This window comes from Bactrocera dorsalis, chromosome 2 (assembly GCF_023373825.1).
Source record: "Bactrocera dorsalis isolate Fly_Bdor chromosome 2, ASM2337382v1, whole genome shotgun sequence".
Lineage (NCBI taxonomy): Eukaryota > Metazoa > Arthropoda > Insecta > Diptera > Tephritidae > Bactrocera > Bactrocera dorsalis.
In genome coordinates, this window is record NC_064304.1 from 23133802 (window position 1) to 23160938 (window position 27137).

Sequence of the window (27137 nt, forward strand, 5' to 3'; positions counted from 1 at the left end):
TTCCTGTAGTCTTTGTTTCTGGCTTCCTCGGCTTCCTCTGAAAGCATTCCTATTGGTAATACGGCAGCATCCATTATATCCTTACCATGCATTAGTACTTCGTGCACAGTAACAGGTATATAAAACCAACTATAATTTTGTACGAACAGTTTCGCAGTGTCCGACGTATATAATTTAAATTTGTCACTATCAATTTTTTCGCCACATGTAATTATTTGAAGAATTATCCTGAATCGACTGATAAGTTCTTCATTGACGCCAGTAATATCCGCAACCATTTGTGGGTTTAAAAAAAAAGCCTTGACGTGTTCCCGTCGTTAGAAGTTCCTGTACCTTGTTGAACAAAATCAACTCGCAACCGCATTTTATCTTTAAAGGCCGCTTGTATTTTCAATTTATTTTGTATTTTAATTTAATACATTCCATAAACTTGATTCTAGCATGTAAGGATGAAATTCCCAATTCACATGCCTCAGGTTTAATTGTTTTCATGGAAACTAACTCTAAGTTGTTCATTTCAGTAGGTTTCGCCATACAAATGTAGCATACTGCTGCTGCAGTAGTATGTGTCACTATCTGAGCGGTTTTACCATCCAGCATTGTAAAAAGGAGCTTGTGTAATGCATTAATTTCCTTGCCCTTTACATAAGCGCCTGAAAGTATACTACATTTTTTTGGCTTTTTGACCATTTGTATGAAATATTGGAAGCGACTTTTGAAATTAAAATCGATGTTACTAAAAGGGACGGTAATTGGCGGTTGTTTTTTTGTTTTTAATTGAAAGTACAGACTTGGAACTTTCATTTTTTTATAGTAAGAGGGCTAAGCAAGGCAAAGCACATAAAGTTTTTTTCCATCAAAAAATGAAAAGTTGATATTTTTTAGTATAATTTTTGAAAAATTATAAAAATTAGCTTCCTTTGCCAATTTCAATAAATCTTTTTTTTATAAACAAGTAGGTGCTATATTTTCACTAAAAAATAAAAGAAAAGTCATAGCTATAAACTTACACACAAAAAAAAATTCTTTATTTGGACAATAATTTTAATCTGATTTTATTGAATAACTTTCCGTCGACTTCTGTTAGTTTTTTTAACTATAAAATTTCACTTTTTATAAAAAACCTTGTTGAATTTTTCTTATCCAAATATTTCTTTACAAACCAAAAACATTAAAGTTTTGAAATTGGAAAGTGGAAAAATCCTATTTTTTCCGCCGAAATGCCACTGTGCGCCGTCGGCCTCATCGCTGAACAAAATTTTGGCTCGAAGACGTCGGATCTTCTTGGAACTTTTTAAGAGCCCATAAAATGAAGCAATATCGCTTGGGAAGGTCGAGCGATTTCAGTTCTTGTATTTTGTATGCTGTTAATTTAAGATTTCGGAGTAAAATGCGCCAAGTCCGTCCAAGTTGCTGCGAACGGCGCCGAATCGACTCTCAACAGTCTTCGTTCGGTCAAATATTATCCAATAATGTATGCTGTGTCTTATTATAAGATGGGTGATGATGTTGCGAATAGGACGCTCGCCAATTATGTTGACCATAAGTTGAGCAAAGCGCGCGAAACACATTCTTTACAGATCATGAATTTTCGTAATAAAGTTGAACGGTTTGTAAACCTTGTTCAGGCGTAAGTCTTTCCATGATAAAATACTAAACGATACTAAACAAAAATAACATGACAGCTTGACACCATTCATGCGTGATCTGTCAAAAAAAGCCTATTGAAAAGAGTATCTCTACTTAGAACAACCATTATACAAATTGTATAGAGTCCTTCTGGTTGTTAGAAACTTCGAGGAAAATTGTTCAGGGTATAATAAGAACAGGTTTCTGTTTTTTCCAACAAAAATTCATCTGAAAATCACCTATGTGACCCTTTGTGACCCTTGGATCCCAGTTGTATCCTTTGGTAATCACCTTGTCTGCAACATCGTTAGTATCGAACGGCTTAGAGGGGTCCTTCCCGAATCTTTTGTTACTGCTCAACGTCAGTTTACACAGCCGTATTAGCTTTGCGGGGTTACGAAATTCAGACAGCGGCATAAGGGCAGCCTCTTTTCGTGCTGTCAAAAGCAGCATTGAAATCGAGAAAGAGGTGGTGTGTGTCGCTCCTCTTTTCATGATTTTTTTTGTAAGATTTGGTCATGGTGAATAACTGCTCAGTTGTTAATTTTCCAGGCCTAAAACCACACTAATAAAGTCCAATCAGTTTGTTGACGGTGTGTTCTCCATTCTACGAAGTTTTAAAATTCCCGTTATTTTCTTAACACACCTCGTAGGTTCTAATATTCCAAAGAACAGCAAACCAAAATGGTGGGAGTCATACTTTTTGACTTCCTTAAGTCATAGACTAAGATAAAATTGACTCTAATAATATTAGACTTAAAATGAGACAAACTTTCGATAAAAGTAACTTTAGAATAATTCGTAGCACCATCAGCTCCAGAGTCACATAACTTTGCTGAATTAAATGCCTTTTCTTAATTATTTCATTGAACTTAAAACAATTTCAATTGGGGTGAAGGGTTCTTCCGATGCAATTGTGGCCTGCTATTAAATAAGCGGTGAGCAGATGAACTTGCCCGCTATCGTAGTCACCATCAACTGGTGCTAACTGGCAAGAGCATAGAAACCATTGAAACAACGTTAGTCCAAGCGACAATCGAGAAGAAGCAAAAAAAAAGATTATTATTAAAAGTGAAAGGGAAGATATTTCTTACTTTCCAAGTGCAACGTATAGTATCATGTGTTAATTTCATTAAAAGCATATAGAAATACATGCACATGTGGCAGCATCACTCAAATAGAGCGCTTAAGCATTTTTTAATCCACCATGGAGCTTATGAATCGCGCATATATTTTATATTTACACTCACACATACACACATATGTACATGCCTCAGCTGCACATCAGCTGCATTTTTCAAGCGATTCCTCCGCTCTCAGCCGCCCGACACTTAATGTCTTTGGGAATGAAATGAAGGCGTATGCAATAAATCGCGGTCACCTGCTGGCTTTACGACCGTACGAGCGTGTGTGTGTTTGCAACAGCGCCCAAAAAAAATAGAGAAATTTACGCTTACAGCAGCACACATTTATTTGCAGATTTATGTAGCATTTAAAAACACATTTATATACATATATAGTAGATACATATGTGTTACTGTCATACTCACTTGTAGGATCGTGAATCCAACGCTTGCGTTCACCATTGCTGCTCTTCGAGGGCACTTGCGAGTTTTTATTTATCTGCAAGAAACAGGCGTAAAAGAGAAAACACACCGTTACACATATGCTCATACAGACACATAAAATGTAAATATATAATAAAAATTCAATTACACATGTGAATTCAAGTGTATTAATGCGCGAGCGAGAAAAAAGCAACGCAGAAATTTTTAAATTGTATCCTAGAAAATGGCGAATTGTGAAGCGGCATGCTGTGGCGTTTAAATTAATTATTTATAAAAAAGTTATACATAAAGGGTGCTCCAAAGGGTGATGAGGTTACCTATTTTTGTTTTAAGAAAAAAACAAAGAAACTTCAAATTGAAATTCTTTGGTATTTATTTTTTGAAGTTTATATTTCTGAAATGTTGGCCGCGGCTACGTATCAGATAGTCCATCCATTGAGTCCAATTTTCTATGACCCGTTCGAGTATTTCGACTGGTAAATTATACACCCCCACAGATAAAAATCTAACGCTGTGATATCACACGATCTTGGTGGCCAATTAACCGGCCAAAAACGTGAAATTATCTGCTTAGCGAAGTATTCTCTCAATTGATCCATTGATTGCTGCGATGTGTAGGAAGTGGCGCCGTCTTTTTGAAACTAAATATCGTGTGATCTGTCAAAAAAAAAACTGTAGAAAAAAGTACCTCTACTTTGTTCACCCGTTCCATACATATATCAAATATATTGACATGCATTGTTTTTTAATGACTGCTTCGCTATTAAAGGCATGGCAATGAGGCCGAAAATTACTCCACATACTTCACGAGTAAACCGTTAATGCAAAGATAACACGAGTACTCACTTGCTGTCGCAAATATGTATGCGAGGCCTACAAGGCGTATAAGTAATATTGATTACTCTGATTGCTGTGCATATAGAGTGTACATATATGGAAATATTCTTAAATAATATTTATGGTGTGTATGCGTTGAGTATTGCACATTTATTACTCGCATATAGTCGCATTATACATTTCTTGTGCTACACTATTTGTAATTTGGTTTGGTTGTAATTTGAAATAATTGCTTGCTGATTACAATTTAATGATCTTTTAAGAGTTTTTGTAGCATTATGGATATACTATGTATATATTTATCATATATACATATATGATTAATTAAAAATTATGGTATAATGGAGGTAATTAAATAATGCTTGCATGAAGCGTTGAGATCAGAAAGAATTTGAACATAACGTTATGCTGAACCAGCTAAACATAAGTAAATCTGACTCTATACTCCAATGGTTAGATTTCAATAATCACATTTGGGTTGCCCTCTAGTGATAAATGGAGAAGGTCCGTGAAGTTCTGTTAAATAATTACGGGGCGGTTCGGAAAGTAATCATTTTCATTGGATTAACAGGCTGCATTGCTGGCCTTGTGCATTGTAGTCATCAACTGCAGGAAGGCTTAAAACACACTGGCAGGTCTATTTCACCTTTTCATAACGAATAGGACCATAATGAATAGGACCAAGTACCTACCAATTAGGTACTGAAAGAGTATGTACAAGAGTAATTGCAACATTGGCCATTGAGAAAAATATTATAAATATTATATATCGATTCTACTTAGCAACTTGCTTTTTTGCTCTTCACAAATCTAAGCTAAATTTCTGTATAAATAATTTTTCAGGAAATTTAAAAATCTTGAATTGTCTCGGAATTTGGCTTGTATTGTTTTGCATTTCATTATGGAAAGACTTACGCTTGAACAATGTATACAAATCGTTCAACTTTATTACGAAAATTCACGTTCACCCAATCCAGATCCAGCGATCATTATTGGATAGTTTTCGACCAAATTTACCACGTCACAGTACGCAGTGAAGAGAATATAGCAGCTAAAATTGAGAGTGTACACGAAGACCGTGCAAAGTTATTTCGACGCCATTCGCTGCAACGCGGACTGAAGTATGGAACGACTTGGAGCATTTTACGTCGAGATCTTGACTTGAAAGTGTACAAAATATAGCTTGTGCAAGAACTGAACCCGCTCGACCTTCCCAAGCGATATCGCTTCGCTTCACTCTTAGTTCCAAGTAGATCCGACGTTTTCGAGTCAAATCTTGTTCAGCAATGAGACCCATTTCTGGCTCAGTATTATTGCATTTGGGACGAAGAGTAACCTGCAGAGATTCAAGGACTGACATTTCATCCAGAAAAAAACAACGGTTTGGTGTGGTTTGTGGGCCGGTGGAATCATCAGTCCCTATTTTTTAAAAAAAAGATGCTGATGAGAACGTAACCGTCAATGGCGGCCGTTATCGCGCCATAATAACCGACTTTTTGTAAGGATATGTAAAGTCAATAGCGAATGCGGACAATCTCGCTCCGATTAAATATGTGGAACAAAACAAAACGCGTTTCATAATGCTATTTACCAGTCGTAATCCTCGAACGAGTCATCGAAAATTGAACTAAACCGATGGCCTATCTGCGACGTAGTAGAGGCTAAAGTTCGAAAGAGATATTTTTTACAGAATATATAAATGACCAAGAATGTTCTTTCGAATGATGATAAACACTAAATTTGAAGTTTCTATGTATTTTTTTTAAGTAGGAAACCTTTAAATAGATCACCCCTTTATAATAGTCTGAGAAACTTTTATTTTATTCTACTCATAGGGTGGCAATATTTTATTCCATTTGTGTCGGTTGGAGCAAAATAAAGCGATTTTGTGTATAAGAAGAGGTGGTTTTGCTTTTAGTCCGAATTTTGTTTGTACGTTGAAATTATAACACAATAGAATTGGTTTAAATCAGTGAAATATTATATTTACTTTAGTATTTTTGCTTTAAATGAGGCGTTGCCATGACCATACACAAAAATTATTCACTTATTAGGCATTGATAAATACTGACCACAGCATTAAAAGTATATGATAGCAATAGCTGGAAGATGATGCCAAAATATGATCGACAAAATATCGTCTGGGTAGCCAAAGAACAACCGTTTTAAGGCGAGCTAAACTGACACCCCCTCATCAGGGACTCGCCACGAAAAAAAACACCCCCAATGAAAAGAAGAAAACAGCCTCGAATGAGAGACCCCCACTAGTAACTAGCTTCAAAAAATACACCATGTTTCTTATATAAAACGCTGAAGCACTTGCTTTATAAATGCCACCCGAAACTCAAACAATGAAATAAATTCAAATGTTTTAGATTAAATGACCGTCTTCATTACTTAACTAAATGTTATTTCAATTTTTGTCAACGGCAGCGGGTTGGACGAAAGGCAGGGAGGGGTCACTGCACTTTACAAAGCATCAAACTCAATTAAAAGCCATTCGTAGCAAAAACAAAAACAACAATCGAAAAAGTCAAATATTGGAATTTTGTTAGCTTTGCGATAATTGCTGTTGTTCAGTGCGCATAATTGACATCGGACTCGAAGTGAAAAACTTAATTGGACCTACTTTAATTTAATTGAAAGTTGTCAATCGAGAAGCCAATTAATTTTCGAATTTTCGATGAAATCGCCGTGAATTCACCAAAAGGCGTTTTAATGTAATTAATGCATACCATACATACATATTTTAATAACGGTATATGATTGATATTTTGATGTTGAGTTAGCTTGAATGAATTGAAACATTTACATTTATATTAATCTGAAATTTGTTTTCGATGCAAATTTTTTAAATTTGTACTTCATTTAATTTAGGAACAACAATTAATTATTTTTGTTAAAGTGGCATAAGTTAAAGTAAACCAAAGTTGATTATTAATCAGGTTGTGGGTATATTCATTGACTTCATTATACCCTGAGCAGAAGCCAGTTTGCCACGAATTTTATAATATTCAGAACAAAACGTTGGAGATCGCATAAAGTATATATAAATATACGAGTATAAGTGAACCTCGTGACAAGCTGAGTAGATTTAACCATGCCCGTCTCTTTGTCCGTCTGTTGTATCAACTTAAGTTGTTGAGAGACAGCTCTGCGACAGTTGATTTCGTTAGAAGAATCTGAAACGTATCAAACTTATGAGTATAAGAGCAACCAGCAATCACTCTCTAGTAATTACCTAGCGCAACTATAATATCAAACTAAACAGCTTTAAGTAAGATTCCTTGCGAAAATACACACCGTGGAACTCATGAGGCCTGTTCATTACAAAGGGATGCACATTTATACTTACACAAGTGTTTCGCTTAAAATTGTCAATTGGGTTCTAAGGAGTCCTTATAACCTTAAAAGTTTTCTATAGTAGCGCTCTTGGGTAGTTAACCGGCAAATGAACCGATATGAGTGGAAAAATTATGCAATTAAAAATATTTTAGAATGGTGTTGCCGCCTGTTTATTTCTTTTTATTTTATTAAGGGGTTAGGTGTACATAGGCTGCTCTGGACTAGGCAACACTATATATTTCTGGACTAGGCAACACTAAGTGTTGCCAGGTGCAATCTGACATTTCCATTGGAAAGTTTGACATTTTTTAGCATAACATCACTCAGAACGTTTTGTCATTTAATCGTGAATTGTTTTATTTACAGGGAATTAAAAAATTCATCTCGGCCAAAGAATGGAATTAACTCGTGAACATTTTCGTGCGATCATTTTTCACAACTTTCGACGTGGGTTGTCACGACAAGAGTGCATTGATGAACTAAACTCTTTGTATGGCTATGAAGCACCATCCTATAGCACTGTGAAAAACTGTTACAACGAATTCAATCGTAGCCGACGCTCGCTCAAGGACGAATTCCGTGAAGGTCGTCCAAAAATAGCCGTTGTGCCAGAAAACATCGATGCCGTAGGTGAACTGATAATGCAAGACCGTCATGTAACATACTTTCAGATAGTAGCATGCCTATGCATTTCTTTGTTTGTTCTCGTTGCATCCCGGCCAATTTGACAATCGCTCAAAAAAAGGCTCCTGTGGATTGGTTTTGTCTTGGCAGTAAATTATTATTTTTTTTTTTATAAAAGTAAAAACATAGCATCATTAAGTATCGTTTCGACTTGATTTGAGAAAAAATTGAAAAAATCATACTATTTATTTTTTAAATATTTCCAACGGGTTTTTCAATTTGAGCGCTACAAAAGTTTCTTAAATAAAACAAAAACGGTTTGGTATTTCAATGAAATTCTTTATTCCTGTAAAAATATTTTCTATGCCATTATGTATGGAACTCGATTTCTTTTGCATGACCCCTACAGGCACGATTCCAGACGCTGAACCCAACTTTCGACGATTTTCAAGCATAAATCGGCCGTTACTGCTGCAATTTCAAGTTCGATTTCCGTACGAAGCTCATCAATCTTCGCTGGCTTCTTACCATAGATCATAGACTTGACGTAACCCCAAAGGAAATAATCTAAATGCCTCAAATCCCACAACCGAGGCGGCTAATTGACTGGACCATTTCCTTAGATAACACGTTCACCAAACTCGGTTTTCAATCAATCGTTTGTGATATTCGCTGTGTGGCTTTTGGCGCCGTTCTGCTTGAACCACATATTGTCCAAGTCCATATCGTCGAATTCGGGTAAAAAATATTCGGTTATCATTGAGCGGTAGCGATTCCCATTCATAGTAACGTGCCTCATCGCTGAAGATGATTTTTCAATGAAAATCCGGATTATTTTCAAGTTGTTGCTCAGCCTCATTCACGAACTTACGACGATTCTGGTGATCAAGCGGCACAGTTCTTGCGTAAATTTGATCTTGTAAGGATGTAGGTTAAGATCTTTTCGCAAAATTCGCCTCAATGACGTCACAAAGATGCCCTACGTTTGAGAATGGCGTGTGAGAGACTGATTTGGGTTTTCCCAACTCAATTATTGCGCTATCGGCAGCAATATTCTCGCCACTACGGGAACTTCTTTGTCTCCCTTGCACGTCCACTTGACGCTCAATTGTTGATCTGATAGGTTGATTATGACGGCCATAAATTGGACGTAGCGCCCTTAAAGTTGAGGCCACTGGCTCTGAGTTTCGGTAGTAAGTTTAAATAGTTTCGACTCGTTGATTAATCGTATATCTTTTCATGATGGCAAACCTTAATAAAGAGAAATGTCAAAGAGCGGGGAAAAATATGGTGTTGTTTGCTGTCCCTATCGGTCAACTTTTGTAGCATCCCTAATATAAAAAATCCTTTATATATAATATAAAAAATCCTAGTATAAAAAATCCTTTATGTATGGCCGTTTAGTTATCACTAACCAATTAAAACATTAAAGTAAGAAATGATATAATTTTCTAAAATTTAGATATTTAATTATGAGCCTTTACGCCCTCCTTTCTGTCACACATATTTTACCGCAAATAATTTATTAATTATTATTATTATTAGTAATTTTGCAGTTATTATTTTTTACCAACCAAAATTTGATTATTCTAATAATAGTTTTCCCAAATTAACTTATTCGATTTTTCGCAATAAAATCATTATTTTCAAATTTATCAAAGAGCTAATTTTGATATTAGTATAATAAGTATATTTGTAATGGCATATTAAATATATATATGCATATATATATATACATACATAAATCAATTTTAAATCTTTTGTTCAACATATTACGAACTGCAAATTATTGTGGTTTCCGACAAATTTAATAAGTACACATGCATACATAACATACATACATACATATGTACATATTGTAGATACCTAACAATATTGCACATGCAATAAACCTACCAAAGTTTGTGCTCACACACGTGCAATCGAACGTACTTACCTACATATTTACCGTTATGCGGTTTGTATTTTCTGGAAAATTGTTATTATGATATTATGCAGATAAATTTGTTATAATCAAAACTTAATTGCTGATTAAATTAAAACCAATAAATGACACTGCAACATAACAACAAAAACAAATCAGTGACAACAACAAAAGTTGTTAAATGAGCGCATCGAGTGTTATTGTTCGAGAATATCAAATATTTACAATATAATTACTTGATTGATCGCACACATCATCACAACTGACAGGCAACCCACACCGGGGTGGTTAACAGCAATAACGCGATAAATTCAAATTTTCAAAAATGATGACTGAGGGAGAATGATATATCAATTTCGATTGAAATGAATTGTCAAAGATTTTTCCAGTCATCGGAAAACTTTTAATAAGCACTTTTTGGGATGGTCTTTAGCTCCTTCACTTTCAAACGACTGAAAACGGGTTCCATGGTGCGACAATTTCAGTGTGGGGAACAAGAAAAATCACACAGCGCCAAATCTGATGAATACCGGCCGTTTTCGACGAATGTTCTCACACATACGAATGTGCGATCGAAATTCGTAAGATCAAGCGTGTCCAAAAAGACCTGTTTACGGTACTATTTTTGAAAAAATTCGGCTTTATTGGGATAGTATTGTTTGCAAATTTGATCTTTTCTAGAGCCCTTCATCCCATTAAGGCTCCATAGTACATATAGGGCTTAACAATGGTGCCAGGGGACCACTTTCGGTAAGAGGCCCCTACATTTGCCTCTGTAGAAGCATAAGGTATCGATACCATTTTTGCTCTTTCTGCTAAGTATATTCGGCTTCCATGAAAGCTTCCTATACTGCGTGAGTCCTAGATATTTCACTTTATCCGCCGATTGCAGAAGGATGTTTTCCATTTGCGGCAGTGGTGCCACCGGGATCTTGTATATTTTAGTAAAGAAAACCATCTCAGTTTTATTTGTGGTGATGCCGAGACTACTTCCTACTGCCCAATTTGTTACGATGCTGAGATGTCATTGCTTCAACACGTAAACGGTACTAAGAAACTTTCCTTTGACCACAAGTGCTATATCGTCTGCATAGGCAGTCACCCGGCAGCCAAGATCTTCAAGTTTTTTAAGCAGGCCGTTAACGAGAACTCCACCACGGTGTAGCCCTACTCACGTTTCATCGAGCACGTTTCTGTGGTACTAGTTCGGGTATATACAGACAAACGTAGACAGATGGACTCAGATCGTCATATGTATACTTATAGTATAATAGTTCAGACGTTTCTTAAATGTTACAAAGTTCAAAGAAAACTTAATATACCCTAGTCAAGGGAAGAGTTAGAAGATTGAAGTACTCTGCTGATAAGTCAAAAACCAGTGCTTGTGCGTTTGCTCTCAGGTTCATCTTACTGCTGTTGTAGAGTGTTTAACACTATCGAGAAGGTATATATACCATGAGGTAAACACTTTCACCAGCACTATCTAGCTTTCGCTAGACAAATATGAAAAGAGTTGATGAAGACTAACTGATTGATAATAAAATCTTGAACCATACCTTAGGTATTTTTTCATTTCAAATTACCGGTTTTAAAATATCATTTTTTTCACGGAGATCAACTCCGAAACTTACAGTTCACACCACCTCAGGCCTTTTGAAAGCTATTTGATCATAAAAGTTCTACGAAATAGTCAGTAAAATGGGGAATATTCGCACTCAAGGCAAAATATCGTAGGTTAGAACCTGCAAAATGCCAAATACTTTATATATCAAGGAACTTATTTAACTAGAGTTTCGGAGAAGTTCTCCAAGAAACTCCAAAATGGCGTTACGTAAGACTTTCTTGGACGTTGCAAAGACTAGATTTTTCTACACCTAGCAAACTTCTACACTATGTTTCACTTAGTTCTTTGGAGCGATCTAACCCATATTAGAACAGGCCTGAACAGGCTCAAGGTAATAATCTACAAATCATTTATTAATAAACCTGTTTTGTCTTCGAACATGGAACGCGTGACAGTTGCCAAAAGAGAGGTACAACTAAATAACGCATAAAAACATTTCGAAGCAGAAATTACCATATATACTATATATAAACAGAAGTACAGAGAACCAACTTTCCATGAAAATGTTGAGGGAGTGAGTAATTACGCGGAAATTAAAACATTTTCTTATATGCAAATTGAATCGTCATCATTACCACATAACCCCTAAAATAGCCTATCGTCACTTCAAACCGAATCGGCTGGCCACAACCGCATGGACCGACATCAAGTTGAGCGTTGCGCCTAACAAAGGCAACCCATCCAACGCAGTCGTCCGTACGACATTTCAACAAAACGACCCAACCACTTAACTTCACCGTTAGCAGACATCTGCACTTCGAACTAACTCTGCTCCACACCCCGAGGGTCGGCAGCACTGTCGGTTGGTAGGTCGATCGATGCGCCGTGGGTTGGTGGGTCGTTCGGACGGTCGGTCGGTCGGCAAATCTCTTACACTTCAATGTAATTGCACACTCGACACGACCGCCCACGCAATTACACTTGAAAATTCATTTCGACGCAATGGCCATCAACTCTCTCACACAGACACACCTATATGCCTACATACATACATACATGCATGCATACATAGATAAGTGGATTGAAAGCCGCAAGTGTCCGCCTATTCTACGTGATCCACAAAGCTGCAAAGCCAACGACGAATTGACGTTTGGCCGCAGACACAGCTACGGCCTCGGCTCAGGCTGCAGCTTGGGCCTCAGCCCTTCACACGGGCACATTTGGTGCACAGCGTGCCTTAATTTAGGCAACAGCCATTAGTGAGTGCGCACAGTTGATGCAATTGCAATGTTAATGTATCACGAAGTGGAGAGGATGTACCGTTGGGTCTTGCGGTTTCCGACCACCACTGCCGCCAGAGCATGCGAAATGTGCAAAGCTCAATTCCGTCCCGCGATTTGCCATTTCCACGCAGCGGCAGCGTTGACTTTTGTTAAATTTGTGGCGCAAATCCGCATGTTGATCCTAAATGAGCCGGTTAGGTGGAGTCTAGTTAGATGGCCCATGGCGGAGTGCAGCAAAGCAGCGGCTGCCTTCATCACTAAGCGCCGCATTTAGTTTGCTGCGCTGCGTGTGCAACGACGCTGATCACATATTTTTCCGTCTTTTTTTTTGTTTTGTAAGTTCGCCGTGCACACACACACACACATGCACAGCGCACTGTTTAATCCGTTATTTATATTCATGTGCTCGCCTGCGTGTAGATGTGCGTCCGATTGCAAAATGCCTGTAATTGTGGCAGTTGTGGCATGCAACATGCATTGACAGCTGCATTAGTGATACTTCACCGCCTTCACTAACACACTGAGCATACGTGCCACATACACACACAAGCATATTCACTCACGCACATTCTTCGAGAATGCATGTAACGCCCTAAACGCTGTCACTCGGTGGAAAATATATTGTACTTCCAATCAGCACACGTCGAGATGCATTGTTCAAATTACTTGCAATCAAGCACAGTGTGTTGCATCGGCTTGACAAGCATACAGTAGTGCAGTTAATCCTTTGGTGAACACTTGAGCCAGTGTGACATCTAATATTTATCAGCTGCCAGAATCAAGGATATCTCTGGCTATAATATGCGGAGTGGAATTTATAATATGCGTGTTTAACTTATTCATTATTGGATAAAATTCGACTGGATAGACTACGTCCAGCACGCAGTGAAGAAAATAATCGTATACCATAGCAGCTATAGCTGAGAATGTATACGAAGACCGTGAAGAGTCGAGTCGGAGCCGTTCGCAGCAACTCGTCGATATCTTAATACAGCTTGTGTAAGAACTGAAGCCGTCCGACCTTCCCTAGCGACATCGCTTCGCCCTTTGGGCTCATGAAAAGTTCCAAGAAGATCCGACGTTTTTGATCCAAATTTTATGCAGCCGTGAGGCCTCTTTCTGGCTGCGAAAGTTGGACTCAATGGATAGACCATCTGAGTCGTAGCCGCGACCATCATTTGAAAGAGATAATTTTCAAAAAATAAATATCAAAGATTGTTCTTTCGAATGATAATAAACATTTCCCATGAATATATGATATTTAAAACAATAACTTTTGAATGCATATTGAATACACCCACTGTATTTTTTTTTTAACACAAGTGTACAATCGTCTACTACAGCGCATTGCCTCCAAATTTTGCCTTACTTCTTCACCATTTACGAAGTTGCTTGCTAGTAAATTACGATTGAAAGTAGATACTGCGAGACTTTGTGCCATTTTCGAAAATTTCCTGTTGCAAGTAATGAGGCTGGCAGTGATGTTTTCATGCTTGACTACTCCTCACCGAATTCAAGTGAAGTCGTAGATAAAATTGCAAATTCTCAACAATTCGCGGTTCAAATAAAAAGTTATAAAAATCCTTCGTAATTCTTAGTGATTCAAAAAGCACGTAACATTACAAAGTATTGCCGGACCGGATATACTTTTCGCATTTTTTCTTTGCCATATCATATGCCTCAAGCCTAGCGTGTTTTAGTTTTGGGATGTAGCACTAACCTGCATTTCCATCATTACCCCTCCTTTTTACCGCTATCGCCATAGCGCCTTCAAGTGCTATTCAACTATCACATTGCCAATAAATCACTGCCTCATTTTCCAACTTTTCATACGCCTTCCAAACGCATATATATGTGTATTTATGTATATGTGTAGCATATATTTTTACTTAGCTTCCACTCATTTAAGTCTTGCCTGCAGTGCCCACTTTCATTAGCAGTTACTCTTGCATTTTGCATCGCCTGTAAGCGGCTGCTTTCGTTCACACCTGCTTTCCAGTAGCAGTTCCATTGTCATTAAATGTGGCAGACAAAGCGGGCGGGAGGAGGAAAGAAACCTGTATATAAGGTGTGTATGTGTGTGCAGGAGAGCGTGATCGCATCATTTGAAAGTGGAAACATTTCGACATTTGCCATTAACCGAAAAATGAAACGTCGAACTCATGGCATATGCCACACGCTGCAGACAATGGCACACATGACACACTAAAGTCGATATACTATACATATGTATACAACACTTATGTAGTACATAAACCACAGGTAAAAAAGGTTGTGGGTTCCAAAACTTTATAAAAGTGCTAAAGTACCAGAATCCTTAAAACATATAACATATTTTCGAATATCGAAAGATGATTTGAAATCTGAGAAATATTTAGTCTAAAAATCCAATTGTTCCAGTATGGAAGAACTCCCACATTTTGAGCGCAGGCAACAGTACTCACAGATCCGCAGATGCTCAACATCAAAACATCATATATAATTCTCAATCTAGGTATGCAGTATCTGCCAGCCTGAAGTCTTTGTGGTCAGCAATATACGTATGCGTCTAAGTTAAGTGGCAATTAAGACAAAAAATCTCGAATTGCATTCCGTTAGAGAATGTCCTCAAAAGCAGAGAGACACTAGATATAGCAGTTGTGGGAATATACTGGATTCCATGCCACTAAGGCGTTCTAAGAAACGAAATAGCTGCTGATATTGCCAAAACATCTGTTAGATTACCAAACCAGTACAGGAGGAAATACGTAAATCACTAAAAACGATACACAATGAATGATTAGCGTGAAATTGTATACCTTAAGAGCCTGCAAGTTACACAACATCATGTGGAAGAGCACCGAAGAAAAATACATATGTTTTTCACTCACATGATCTTAAAGGGAACTAACGACAAGTCACAATCTATTCACAACAAATGGGACTCTGATGGGCATACGTGTGTATTCAGGCAGGAAGTGTAAGGTAGTAGGCATGAAAAAGACACTGGAACACATCCTGTGCTTCAGTCATTATCTAGAAATTGTTTTAAATATCTAGTAGCAAAATTAGATTTCTCTTAAAGTTCGGAAAAAGCGTTGGCCTACCAGATTAACATAACCTAACCTAACTGAACCTCCATCTGGCATTGAGAAGCTGTTGCATAGTTATCGAAGAAGAAAGGCAAATTTGGTTAGCGTGAGCCATAAAAAAACTGTGATTGCTCTTTAACTGAATCTTCAAACTGTGATTTTGGTTTTCAAAAAAGTCACACCTGAAAATCTGTAGTTTTTTCTATAAACTATATCTTTATAAAGAATAAGCTTTCAAAAAGCTAGCAATGCAGACCTCTTTTTAACACTAAGAATTCCCTTTCTAAGACTTTGTAATCGTTTTTACTTGCACTACATAGTCTAAAAAGTCCATGAAAAATGTACTTCGAAGTCAAGCAATTTCTGTTTACGAGGCAGCGCTTATAAAACCATTCGGAATAACTTCAATACACCGCTACATACATGCATACATGTCACGTTGGCAAGATAACAGGCAGGCAAACAAGCAGTCAGTCGAGCAGGAAAGTTGGAATGTACTATGTGCCGACTATAGCTTGGCAGGCAATTTCCTGTGTGCCTGTAAAAGTGCACTGAAACCGGATGCAGTTGACATTTGTTGCGGCTGATGGGTTGGCTGAGCCAAGCCTGTGTGAAATGCACACACATTCACGCTTACTAGCAGAGCATACAGTAGAGCTATCAGAATAAAGCTGTTTTCTATATTATATATAGAGGTAAAAACTTGCAAAGCTGGTTGCCAAGAATATTTCTTAATTAATCATATTTGACGAGTTATTTTCAGGTTTCTTAATCGGCTTACACCGACAAATAATTCGATTTGTTAGTGGCAAATGGATGAGAGTGCACTGGAATATAGGTGTATATTTCTAGAATTAATATATATAGTAACTGCTTGAATGCTTTCAAGGCTGCTAGTGAATAAATAAATAAGTGTGGATAAAAAAGTGATAGAAAACGACAGTGTTGGTTTTGTTGTCACTTTTTATTATTGAATTCTTCATATGAAATAAAATTGTTGACTTTTGAAGTGCTGAATTAAAGCTTCGCACAAATTTACTTTTATTTTATTTAATGCACTTATAAATATCTGCATTCGAATGTGGAGGTTTTAGTTTTTTCGCTAAAGAGAGGATCTAATGTAAAAAAGCTCTTTCCTTGACAATTTCAATCGTGCCTACATCGTTGCCTTAAGCAAGTTATTTTACAACAAAAGTCCGATATTCGAATAAAAAAATTCCTAATAATTTCTAAAAACAAAATCTGAAGTGATTTGCTTCAATAAAACATTCTATTACAACTCAAAGGAGGTTAAAACTACAACCAATATACCGAGCACTCATACAAGTGATTTATACATTTTGTGTTACTCATACGCCGTGATGTACTCAACGAATACTGCACATTTAACGCGTTACTTTAACTTTAAAGTGTCTTCTTTGATTGTTTTTAGGGCAAAAAGGGCTTGCAAAAGAAAAATCAACTTGTCAACATTTCTTTGTTTGGTTCACTATTATCACGCGTTTGATCAATTGCCGACAGCTTATATGGAGTCTTTAAGTTATGCCTGCAACTGAATGAGTAGTTCAATAGAGTGAGAAAAAAGCTCCCTATTCAATATAAGTTCGATCAAACGAGTTTGTTTGTCTGACATCCGACAGTTTTTGATTCGCAAAAATAGATAAAATCAGGTTGACTCTATCCCGCCCTTCCAATCACTACATATAATTTTGTATTTTTAACAAATCGTATGTTGAATATGTGGACCCCAGTATCAGATATCTAGTGCAGGTCGCTTAAACGGCCTTACAACTCCTGGACGACTTTTTGGCTTTGGAACTGTTTTTTTTTTTTCTTTTTTTTGAGTTGGAGAATCTTTTTAGGATTTGATAGAACCATGGGCTGGTGGCGGCGGCATTATGACACCTGAGTATGATGAGGTAACACTCATCAGAAATGGCTGACGGGCTAATATCGCAACCTCCTCCATCCCGTTAAAACCCTGGCAGGCCTCAGACTACGTTTCCCCCTGTTGTCGTTAAGTTGGCATAGTAGGTGTAAGTTGAGACGACTTTACGCTGGTCGGCTCTGAACGTACTGCCTCATAAGGGTGTACGTCAGCCCTCGCCTTGGCCACGTCACTGAGATAATCTAGGGATCATAAAAGGCGACTACCTTTCCGTGGGACGGATAGCGGCTCTGAGTGGGGACCCTTTTTACATGGACAAGAAAGATAACAACAAAAACACAGAATCAAATTTTCAGCTGTATTCATTTGTCAAAATCAGTCGCTAAGATCAAGCTTGTAACTCATACTCATACTTCTTGGACGAAAACATTATTGAAACGATGCTCTAGCCTATATTCACCAGTCATGGCTCCGTGTGACATTTTCCTATTTTAAAAAAATAGGGAGAGCCTTAAAGAACCATCGTTTTATAAAATAGATGAAAATCGTTGAAAGAGCTAAAGGCTAACATCTCCAAACATCGTGTTTTAGAAGTGTTTCGACGCATAAGAGCAAAAATATCGAATGGGGCTATAATGGAGGCGGCAACATTAGTGTAAAGGAATTAATAACTATTTTCTTCTAAAAAATCAAAATACCCCTTATTTTTGAAGACACTTATTAAAGATAATACTTCGCTATACAAACTTGCCATACAAATCTCGCAGCAAAATCTTTATACGAGTATATTTTATGTTTGAGAAATCTAAATTCTAAACATAGCAGGGAAGGCTTTACATTGAAATGGGTCTTGTGTTTCAGTTTCTGCAACAGAAACTCTCCATCAGTCTTTAATGTCAAATAATTTGACATTGCCTGGCTGCACAGATCCGTAGCTTCTGTGTATTTATTTCAGCAATCTATTCGAAATTAAAGTGGGAACTCGTAACTCTTAGACCATTGAAGACCTCAAGACTTCCAGTGTTTGTCTTGAGGTCTTCAATGTTCATTATACTGCCTGAGCTGCTGGCGATAAGGTTACGAATAGCAAGGTAGGTGCAGCAAAAAGAGCTAAAGAGTAAAGACTAAGAAAAAATTCAGTAGGATGAGCAAATTTCTCTGTTTGTTTTCTGCAGATTCATTTTGAAAATGAAAATTTTAATAAATTCGAAAGTGTACAGTTTTATAAAAATGACTCAAAAATAAATTCAGAACTTTTGAAAGTTATTACATGTAAAAACCGATATTAAAAGTTGCTACAGAAAATTCATTAGTTTCAAGTACGACCAAATAATATCAAATATTGTTTTACTGCCGAAGCCAATGGATCAACTTTTTCAACTTTACAATTATTTTCTTGCAAAACCTGACACACACATATATGCCAACACATGTGTGCTCCTTCAATCATTACCTCAGCAAAAAATTTTATGAAAACCACTTTTGCAATTTCAGGTATTTTGTGCAAAACATAAGAATGCACAAGTACACACACACACATGCATATATGCATGAATGTAAGGCAACATGCTTTTAAGTGCACACTTTGATTTATTACATACTTTTCTTGCTGCCAAAAATGATTTAAGCCTCTTTTTCCAGCAATTACTTCGATACTTCCATTACTGCATGTGTGTGTTTACTACTGCACTCACATACACACCTGCATTTCTTTGTTTTTGTGTGTGTAAAATTCTGTAAAGTACTTTTTCATTGATATTTACAAGCGTAATTCTCTCGGAAACACTCTTGTAGTGGCATTAAACAGTTGTTATTAGGAGCGTTCACTTAAATTCCAGATGAAATACTACTTTTACTTTTTACTACTTTAAAAGCTTTTCAAGTTCCAGAAAACCGCGCATAAGTGCTTCACTATTAATTGCTGGAGTCAAGGTATAAAAGCTACAACTATTAGGGAAAGATGTTCCAGTTCGAACGAAACTTTGTAGGTATTTCTTGAATGAAAGCTCTGCTCATAAAAATTGATAGCCAATTTAGGGCGGCTTAAACTGAAACACCAATTAAACAGAATAAGAATACCCATAACGTTGGCTTCTAATGTGGCAATCCTTACACAGGAAGAAGCTTAAAACTAAAGGACTACAATTCAGTCTTTCATGCCTCCATTAATCTTCTAGTGAATACGTAACCAGCAATTACGCATACACTAAGTTTCACTATATTAGGCTATGCGAGGAAGCAATAACTAAACACTTAGTGAGAAACTCTGTAAAAATCATTTATGCCCATAGGAATAGAAATACAGTGGCGTGCACAAATGAGTACATAATTCATTTCTTTACTTTTCTGAACGATATAATAAGTAATAACAAAGAAAATAATAACAAATATTTTTTCGTTTATTCGTTGTTCCATTCTAAATAAAACAACAAAAAATTAAAAATATAAAGCAACAAATTCATAGAGATAAAAACCCATAAAAAAAATAACTCGCATGTACTCAATTTTGCACTTTTGTATGTACTCAGCATAAAGCCAGTTTATACCATTAGTTTTAAATTGTTTGCTATCGTCTACGACCAGTAATGCAAATTTATGTGTAAAAACGTGTGATTAGTAATAAATAAAGTGTTATATCAAGTGTACCGCAATAATATTCTGTATTAAAAAAAAATGAAAAAGTTATCGCGTTATGTGGAAAATAACGTAGTTTCCTTAACAAATAATGGTGCTTCATCTCGGGAAATAGCCAAGGAGTTAAATATTAGTCAATCTGGGGTCATTCGCGTTCAAAAAAGACGACATACTGCTCCCAAAGAGCAAACCAAAGGCCGCCGCAAACTGTTAACCGACGCGGATGCACGTCTTATGATGGCAGAAATGAGGCAAAACAAGACCATTACACAGAAAAATACTTTAGTTGCCAAAAATAAGCACGTTAGTGAATGGACAGCACGACAAGCGCTCCACAACATTGGCTATATTTCAGCCGTTAAAAAAAGTAAACCTGCATTGTCCAAAAAGAACCAAAAGGCGCGAATGAGATTTGCAAGAGAGCATAAAAATTTGACGATAAATGACTGGCAACGAGTTATTTGGTCAGATGAATCAAAATTTAATCGTTTCCAATCGGACAGTAAGCAGTACTGCTGGCGTCGCCCTGGTGATACCATTCAACCCCACCACGTCAAGCAAACTGTGAAGCATGGGGGTGGAAACATCATGGTTTGGGGATGCTTTACTTGGTGGCATATTGGGCTATTACACAGAATTGAAGGTATAATGAAGAAGGAAGACTACCTCACCATTTTGCAGACTCATCTTCCCGAGTTCGTTGACAAGTGTGCCTATCCTGAAGAAGAAGTCGTGTTTCAGCAAGATGGTGACCTAAAGCATACTGCGAAAATAGTGAAAAAATGATTGAGTGAGCAAAATTTTCATATGATGAATTGGACAGCCCTAAGCCCCGACCTCAACCCGATTGAGAATTTATGGTCAATCGTGGAAAGACGGCTGGGGTTGTACCAATCAGCTCCATCAAACCTAGAAGAGCTGTGGGCACGAGTACAGCTAGAGTGCCAGAATGTACCAAAAGAAATAATAAAGGAACTGGTTGAAAGCATGCCAAAGCGTATTAATATGGTACTAAAAAATAAAGGGTTATGGACCAAGTACTAAAAAAGTGCTCCACTAACAACTTTATTGAAAAGTGCAAAATTGAGTACATGCGAGTTATTTTTGTTATGGTTTTTTATCTCTATGAATTTGTTGCTTTATGTTTTTAATTTTTTGTTGTTTTATTTAGAATGGAACAACGAATAAACGAAAAAATATTTGGCTTTATTTTCTTTGTTTTTACTTATTTTATCGTTCAGAAAAGTAAAGAAATGAATTATGTACTCATTTGTGCACGCCACTGTATATGAAAAGGCAGTTGACTTGGGCAGTTGCCATAGACCATTTAGCTACTTCAAGGTACATTTGGAGCAATGGACTCTAGAAGAACACCTCAGATCTTGGAAGACTTGCAACTCAGGTACTTTGGGATGGTGTTGTTTGTGGGCAGACCAGAAAGCTGCTACCTTTAGGCAAGAGAGTACTTAGCTGCCCCATTGTAGGGTCATAACAGGGCACCTGCTTTTAAGGTCACAATTTCTATAGCTTGGTGGGGTGGATTCAAAAGTTTATGAGACGTTGCAAGATTACCTATGCGAATACTCAGCCTTCAGCCGATTGAGGAGGGTTATTCTGCATGGCTTATAATGTCCCAACTGAAAAGACATTGGATGTTTGGAGTGCACAAAATAAGGTTTATCAAATCTACGGATAATGCTTAATTGGTTACCACCTGGCAGTTAATTATGGCTATTGGTGGGCAAACTCCGGCTTGATGCTCTTGTTCCTCCTTTTTCTAACAAATAGCCATGAACGGTATTCCTTCTCTCAAAATAGCCTATGTTTCAAAGCCGCTAACTGCCTCAGACATGGTTGAATTTTGCTGTTAAATTTATCATTCAATGAGTTATAGAAGTACCCAAAATTTTATGAAAGACAGTCCATAGATAACTTTTATCGAACACAATCCGTAAACAGTATTCGTAACCATTAGCCCAAACTGATTTACTTTTGAATAGTTGCAATCATCACAAAAAAAAAATAATTAATTCAGAACTCTAATTCTAATTGCTTTATAAATTTGGATGTAAAAGTTGTTTGGACGTCTATATTCAAAAAGTTCTTGAAGAAAATGGGTGCTAATCGTGATAAAAAAAGTTGCTTTTGTTGTGCTGGTGAAGGAAGATCTTGCTCATAGGACCATTGTTTAGGCTGTTCACATTCAACTTTGGTACTTTTTTTTTGCAAAAAAGGAATACTTTAAAGGATCTGGGGCGAAAAAAGAATTTGGTCCTAAACTAACAAAAGGAATAATGACATAGTGAAAATGATAAATGTTAATGATCGATTCAAAAGTGCCATTTCTATACCGGGAGAAGCTGGAAAAACATTATGGAGTGAAAATAAGTGTGAAAACAGTACGCAGAAGGGTTTGTTTGGAGGCCATCCTGCAAAAAAACCAATGAACCCAAAAAATCGAAAATTAAAAAAATGCGTATAAAATGGGCAAAAAAAGTACAAGAAGAAAAATGTATTGTCAAAACCATTAAGTCCTCTCAAAGTTAGATGATCTGGGAATAGTTCTCCTATACATCTGTGATCTTTTGCACTTTTTATCTAACACAATAAATACTCAAATAAATGGGCAATTTAAGAAGAATTTTTTAGTTTCGGCTCTCAAAAACCAAAGAAGGCTGGCGCAAAGATATGTTAGCTAAGCGCAACTCTCTAAACATCTATACGGATGGCTCAAAAATGGACGATAAAGTTGGTGCTGTCCAGAGTTAGGCATAAGGCAACTAAGTTGGCGGTCCACTACAGTATATTTCACGTTGAGGTTTTTGCTATTGCGAAAGCAGCGAAGCTGGCCTCTAATGCACCTGCAGGCAATTCCAGAGTCAAAACTGTCATGGGTAGGAGAGTAGCAGTGGAAAGTGTTGCCAGAAGTCAGCAACTTCACTTCTGTTGGGTGCCAGGCCGCAATATTATATGGAAAACGGTAGATCGGAAGTACACAAAATTCCTATTTGCACTCGATAGAAGAGATTGTAGGAACCTGATCGGAATACTAACTGGTCACTATCTGATGGCCGCACACACCCGTAGAATGCGGCTGACAGATAGAGGAGACTGCCGGAAATATTTAGAGCAGGGCACCAGCGAAAGAATGGAGCATTTCTTGTGCACTTATCTCGCATTGGCAAGTCTACGCTTTAAGCCTATGGAATCCTCACGGTATTTTACACAAATTTAATCATATTTTGAGGTGATACGGTTTTTATGACCACCAGTGTATATATATTGTATGTATATGCTCTTACATATGTGAATTCCGCGCGCGTTCGTTAAATAAATATTTATAAATGCAAAAAAATGCATTTTGCAGCTCTTGCAATATTAAATATTTTTTCTGTATATTATTTTTTACTCTTCGTACGCACTCATGTGAAGGAACTCAGCATTTGCGTACACTGATTAAACTAATTGCATTTTCATCGCAGCCTTGCGGCGAAATTTTGAACGCTCTCTCACATGGTTGCATTGCCTACATACTATACTTATATGTATAAGGCTGTTTTTTTGCTCGGACACATTTTTGGAATTTTTTAAAACTGTTTTACGCAATTTATAATATTTTTTATTCAATATTTGAATAAATGTAAATATTTCAATACTATTTTTTACATATTTTAAAACTTTTTTCCAGCATTCTACTTTTGTTTTTTTGCAATAAATATTCGTTCCCAGCCACTCTCCGCTCGCTGCATCTATTTTGACAGCAGTGAATTCATCATTCATATTATTCCTGCCTGAGCGCTTCAAAAACTTTTAATAAACTATATTTTTGCAATACAACAACAGTCAATAGTCGGCTAGCTGTATAAGCGAAGGTGATATTTCATGCTGAGTTGAGAATATTTTTAGGATTTTTGAAAGTGGCAGAAAAGTATTAATGCGCTTTCTCTAAGCGATGACGTCCACACATTCTGGTCAACAAGTATGGATGTATTCATTGTATACAGAAGAGTTTAGAAAGAGTTCGCTCGTATGCTATAGTTAAGAGATTAAAATTGAAGTTACTCATGTGCAAAAGTCAAGCGCAAGTAGCAATTCAGTTTTAGGCAATTCATTTGAATAAAAATGTCAAAACTTTATAAACTGAATATATGAAAATTGCACTGGAAAAAAAAATTGTTATTTGCACACAAATTTTTTCTATTAAATTTTACTTTTTTTGAAATATGACAACTCTGTTGGAAAATATTTTCTAAGAGAAAGTGTACAAACTGTTTTTGTTTGGTACCGTTATTATAATAAGTTTAAACAGATATTCGAAAAGACCTGGAACCACCAATGCATCTAGATACATTTCGAGAACATCAAAAGTTCAGCATAAACGGCCAGCAGCACAATGAAATGAGTTGGGCCCTCTCCTTTAGTCAAAGTTGCGTATATGTAACATAACTGGTCTTTATAAGTAGCATGCTATCATCAAAACATTCCATAAACTATATATATAAATATATAAATACTAGAGGACCCGCCTACGTTTTACTGTGGCTGATACATACATAGGGATGGATTTTTGATATTTTTATTAAAAAAATTTATAAACATAATTAAAGTGTGACATTTATGACGTAAAACGCATTTTTTTTCTAAATTCCGTAAATTGGAAAATTTTTCGAAATTAAAAAATTCGGCTCGACAGACTATAGAGAAAACATTTTCATTAAAAAAAAAACCGCATCAAAAAATGTTAAAAACTGTATGAGTTATCATGCAGACCGTGGAGCAACTTTTTTTTGTACTTTGTGGCACGTGATATTTTATGTACTAATTTTTGTAAAGAACAATTAAAGAAAATTTTTTTTAAACTTTAAGTACCAATAAACATTGCATACAATTTTTTTATATTCATTTCTATTGTTATCCCTTCTTAAAACAGTTTTTCTTTTAGCGCATTTTTGGTGCTGCTGGACGTATGTAACCCCTTAATACACGTTTACGCCAATTTAAGGTTTGAGTATTGGATACTGCGATGGTAGCGCCATCTATCGGTCAAACATTCCAAAATTAACAATTGATTAAAAATGGAAAAATAATTTAAAAAACATTTTCCAGTGGACCAAATTGTAAATCTAAACCATTCTCGAATCTCCTTGAACATACACACAAAATTTCATCAAAATCGGCACATCCGTTTAGGAGCAGTTCAAATGCAAACACACGGTCAGAAGATTTATATATATAAAGATATAAAGATATATATATAAATATATATGCCTTAACATGAAAATATGCACCATTTTTAATCCCTTGCCAATTAAGTTGTGACAGCGACAAAAAGAAAGTCGAAGAATAGCAATGCACAAAATGCGGCGAAACGCAACTAGATGCGACAACGTAAAATTAACCGAACAGCAAATTATGCGAACGAAACTTACGAACAGAAAATTTAAATGTATGTAGGTATGTAATGGGTTTAGTGAACCAACTAAAGTTTATGAAGCATTTCTTTCTGGTATATCATGGTACAGTGGGAAAATGGGTGAAATCATGTGAATCGCTTTGAAAATTTGACAATTTTAGATGAAAACTCAACTCTCTACTCGACCAATTTTAACCTAATTTGGTGCGTAATATTAATCTGGATATAAAATTGGAAAAAATGGAATAAATTCCATCTCATTCTTTCACTTTACAGTATTTAAATCTACGCCAATGAATATATTAGAATCAAACATGTCGCAAATAGTTTTTATTGGTCTGGCAACTCTCGTCTAAAAAGATGTGAAATACGACTACACCGTTTCAAGCCCCCAGATACCTAATATCATTTTTGCTCTTAAAATTACGGTTATGTAAAATAGGTTTTGTTGGATTTTGGACTTGATTTTAATCAGTATTTTTTTTCAAATATAGAGCCAACAAAGCCTTCGAGTAGTAAAAATCCTTCAAAGGCGGTCGAGAGGTCCTTGAAGACGTGCCTCGTTCTGGACGACCCACGACCTCTTCAACTGATGAAAATATAAAAAAAGTGAAGAATAAAGTGCCGGAAAATCTTCAAGCAAGTGTTAGACAGATGAGAGCTCGGCACCTCTTGTCAGTCCGTTCGAATGATTTTGGTGGATATTTTGAGTGTGAAACGCGTTCTTGTTCGACTCGTACCGATAAAGTTGCACTCTCTTTCAAATAAAAGTACCGTCAACATGTCTCTTTGGGCATTCTTGATCGTGCGACTTCCGATACCACATTCATGGAGAACATTATGAACATTATATCTTCTGAGTTTGAAATGCAAGCAAATCAACAACCATCGGCAAGGAGGGAAAAACAAGCCGTAGCCAAAGAACACACCGCTCAAAAATCAAGGAAATGCTCATTGTTTTTTCGGTATTCAGGGTTTGGTGTATCATGAATGTGTTCCGGAGGGACAGATGGTCAATAAGAAGTTCTGTTTGTTTTTTGTGAAAATATCCCTCGAAAACAGCCGGAATTGTGGAAGAAGAATTCATGGATTTACACGATGATAATGCACCGTCGATCGAGCTACGATTGTGACCAAATTTAAAGCCAATAATGCAATGAATACCATCGATCAACCGCAGTATTCACCAAAATTGGCTCCGTGTGATTTTTTCTTATACCTCAAACTGAAATTGTCGCTCCGAGGATCAGTCGATCGAAGATTTCAGGTACTTTTTTGTTCCAACATATGGCCCTCGAGTATAAAAATTTAAAACACAACACTTGCGTAAAAAGATTATATGGGCCCATAATTGTAT

At 36.6% G+C, this 27137-nt stretch overlaps 1 protein-coding gene across 7 annotated transcripts in view; it reads right to left on the minus strand.

Moving 5' to 3' along the window:
- The window catches only part of LOC105231003 (proteoglycan Cow), a 152501-nt gene that overhangs the window by 45935 nt on the left and 79429 nt on the right, over positions 1-27137 (minus strand). For all 7 annotated transcript variants that reach the window (XM_049450570.1, XM_011212072.4, XM_049450569.1 and 4 more), the window contains one exon: positions 3180-3252. In XM_049450570.1, coding sequence (XP_049306527.1) covers positions 3180-3252 — 73 coding nt within the window. The remainder of the gene's footprint in view (positions 1-3179; positions 3253-27137) is intronic.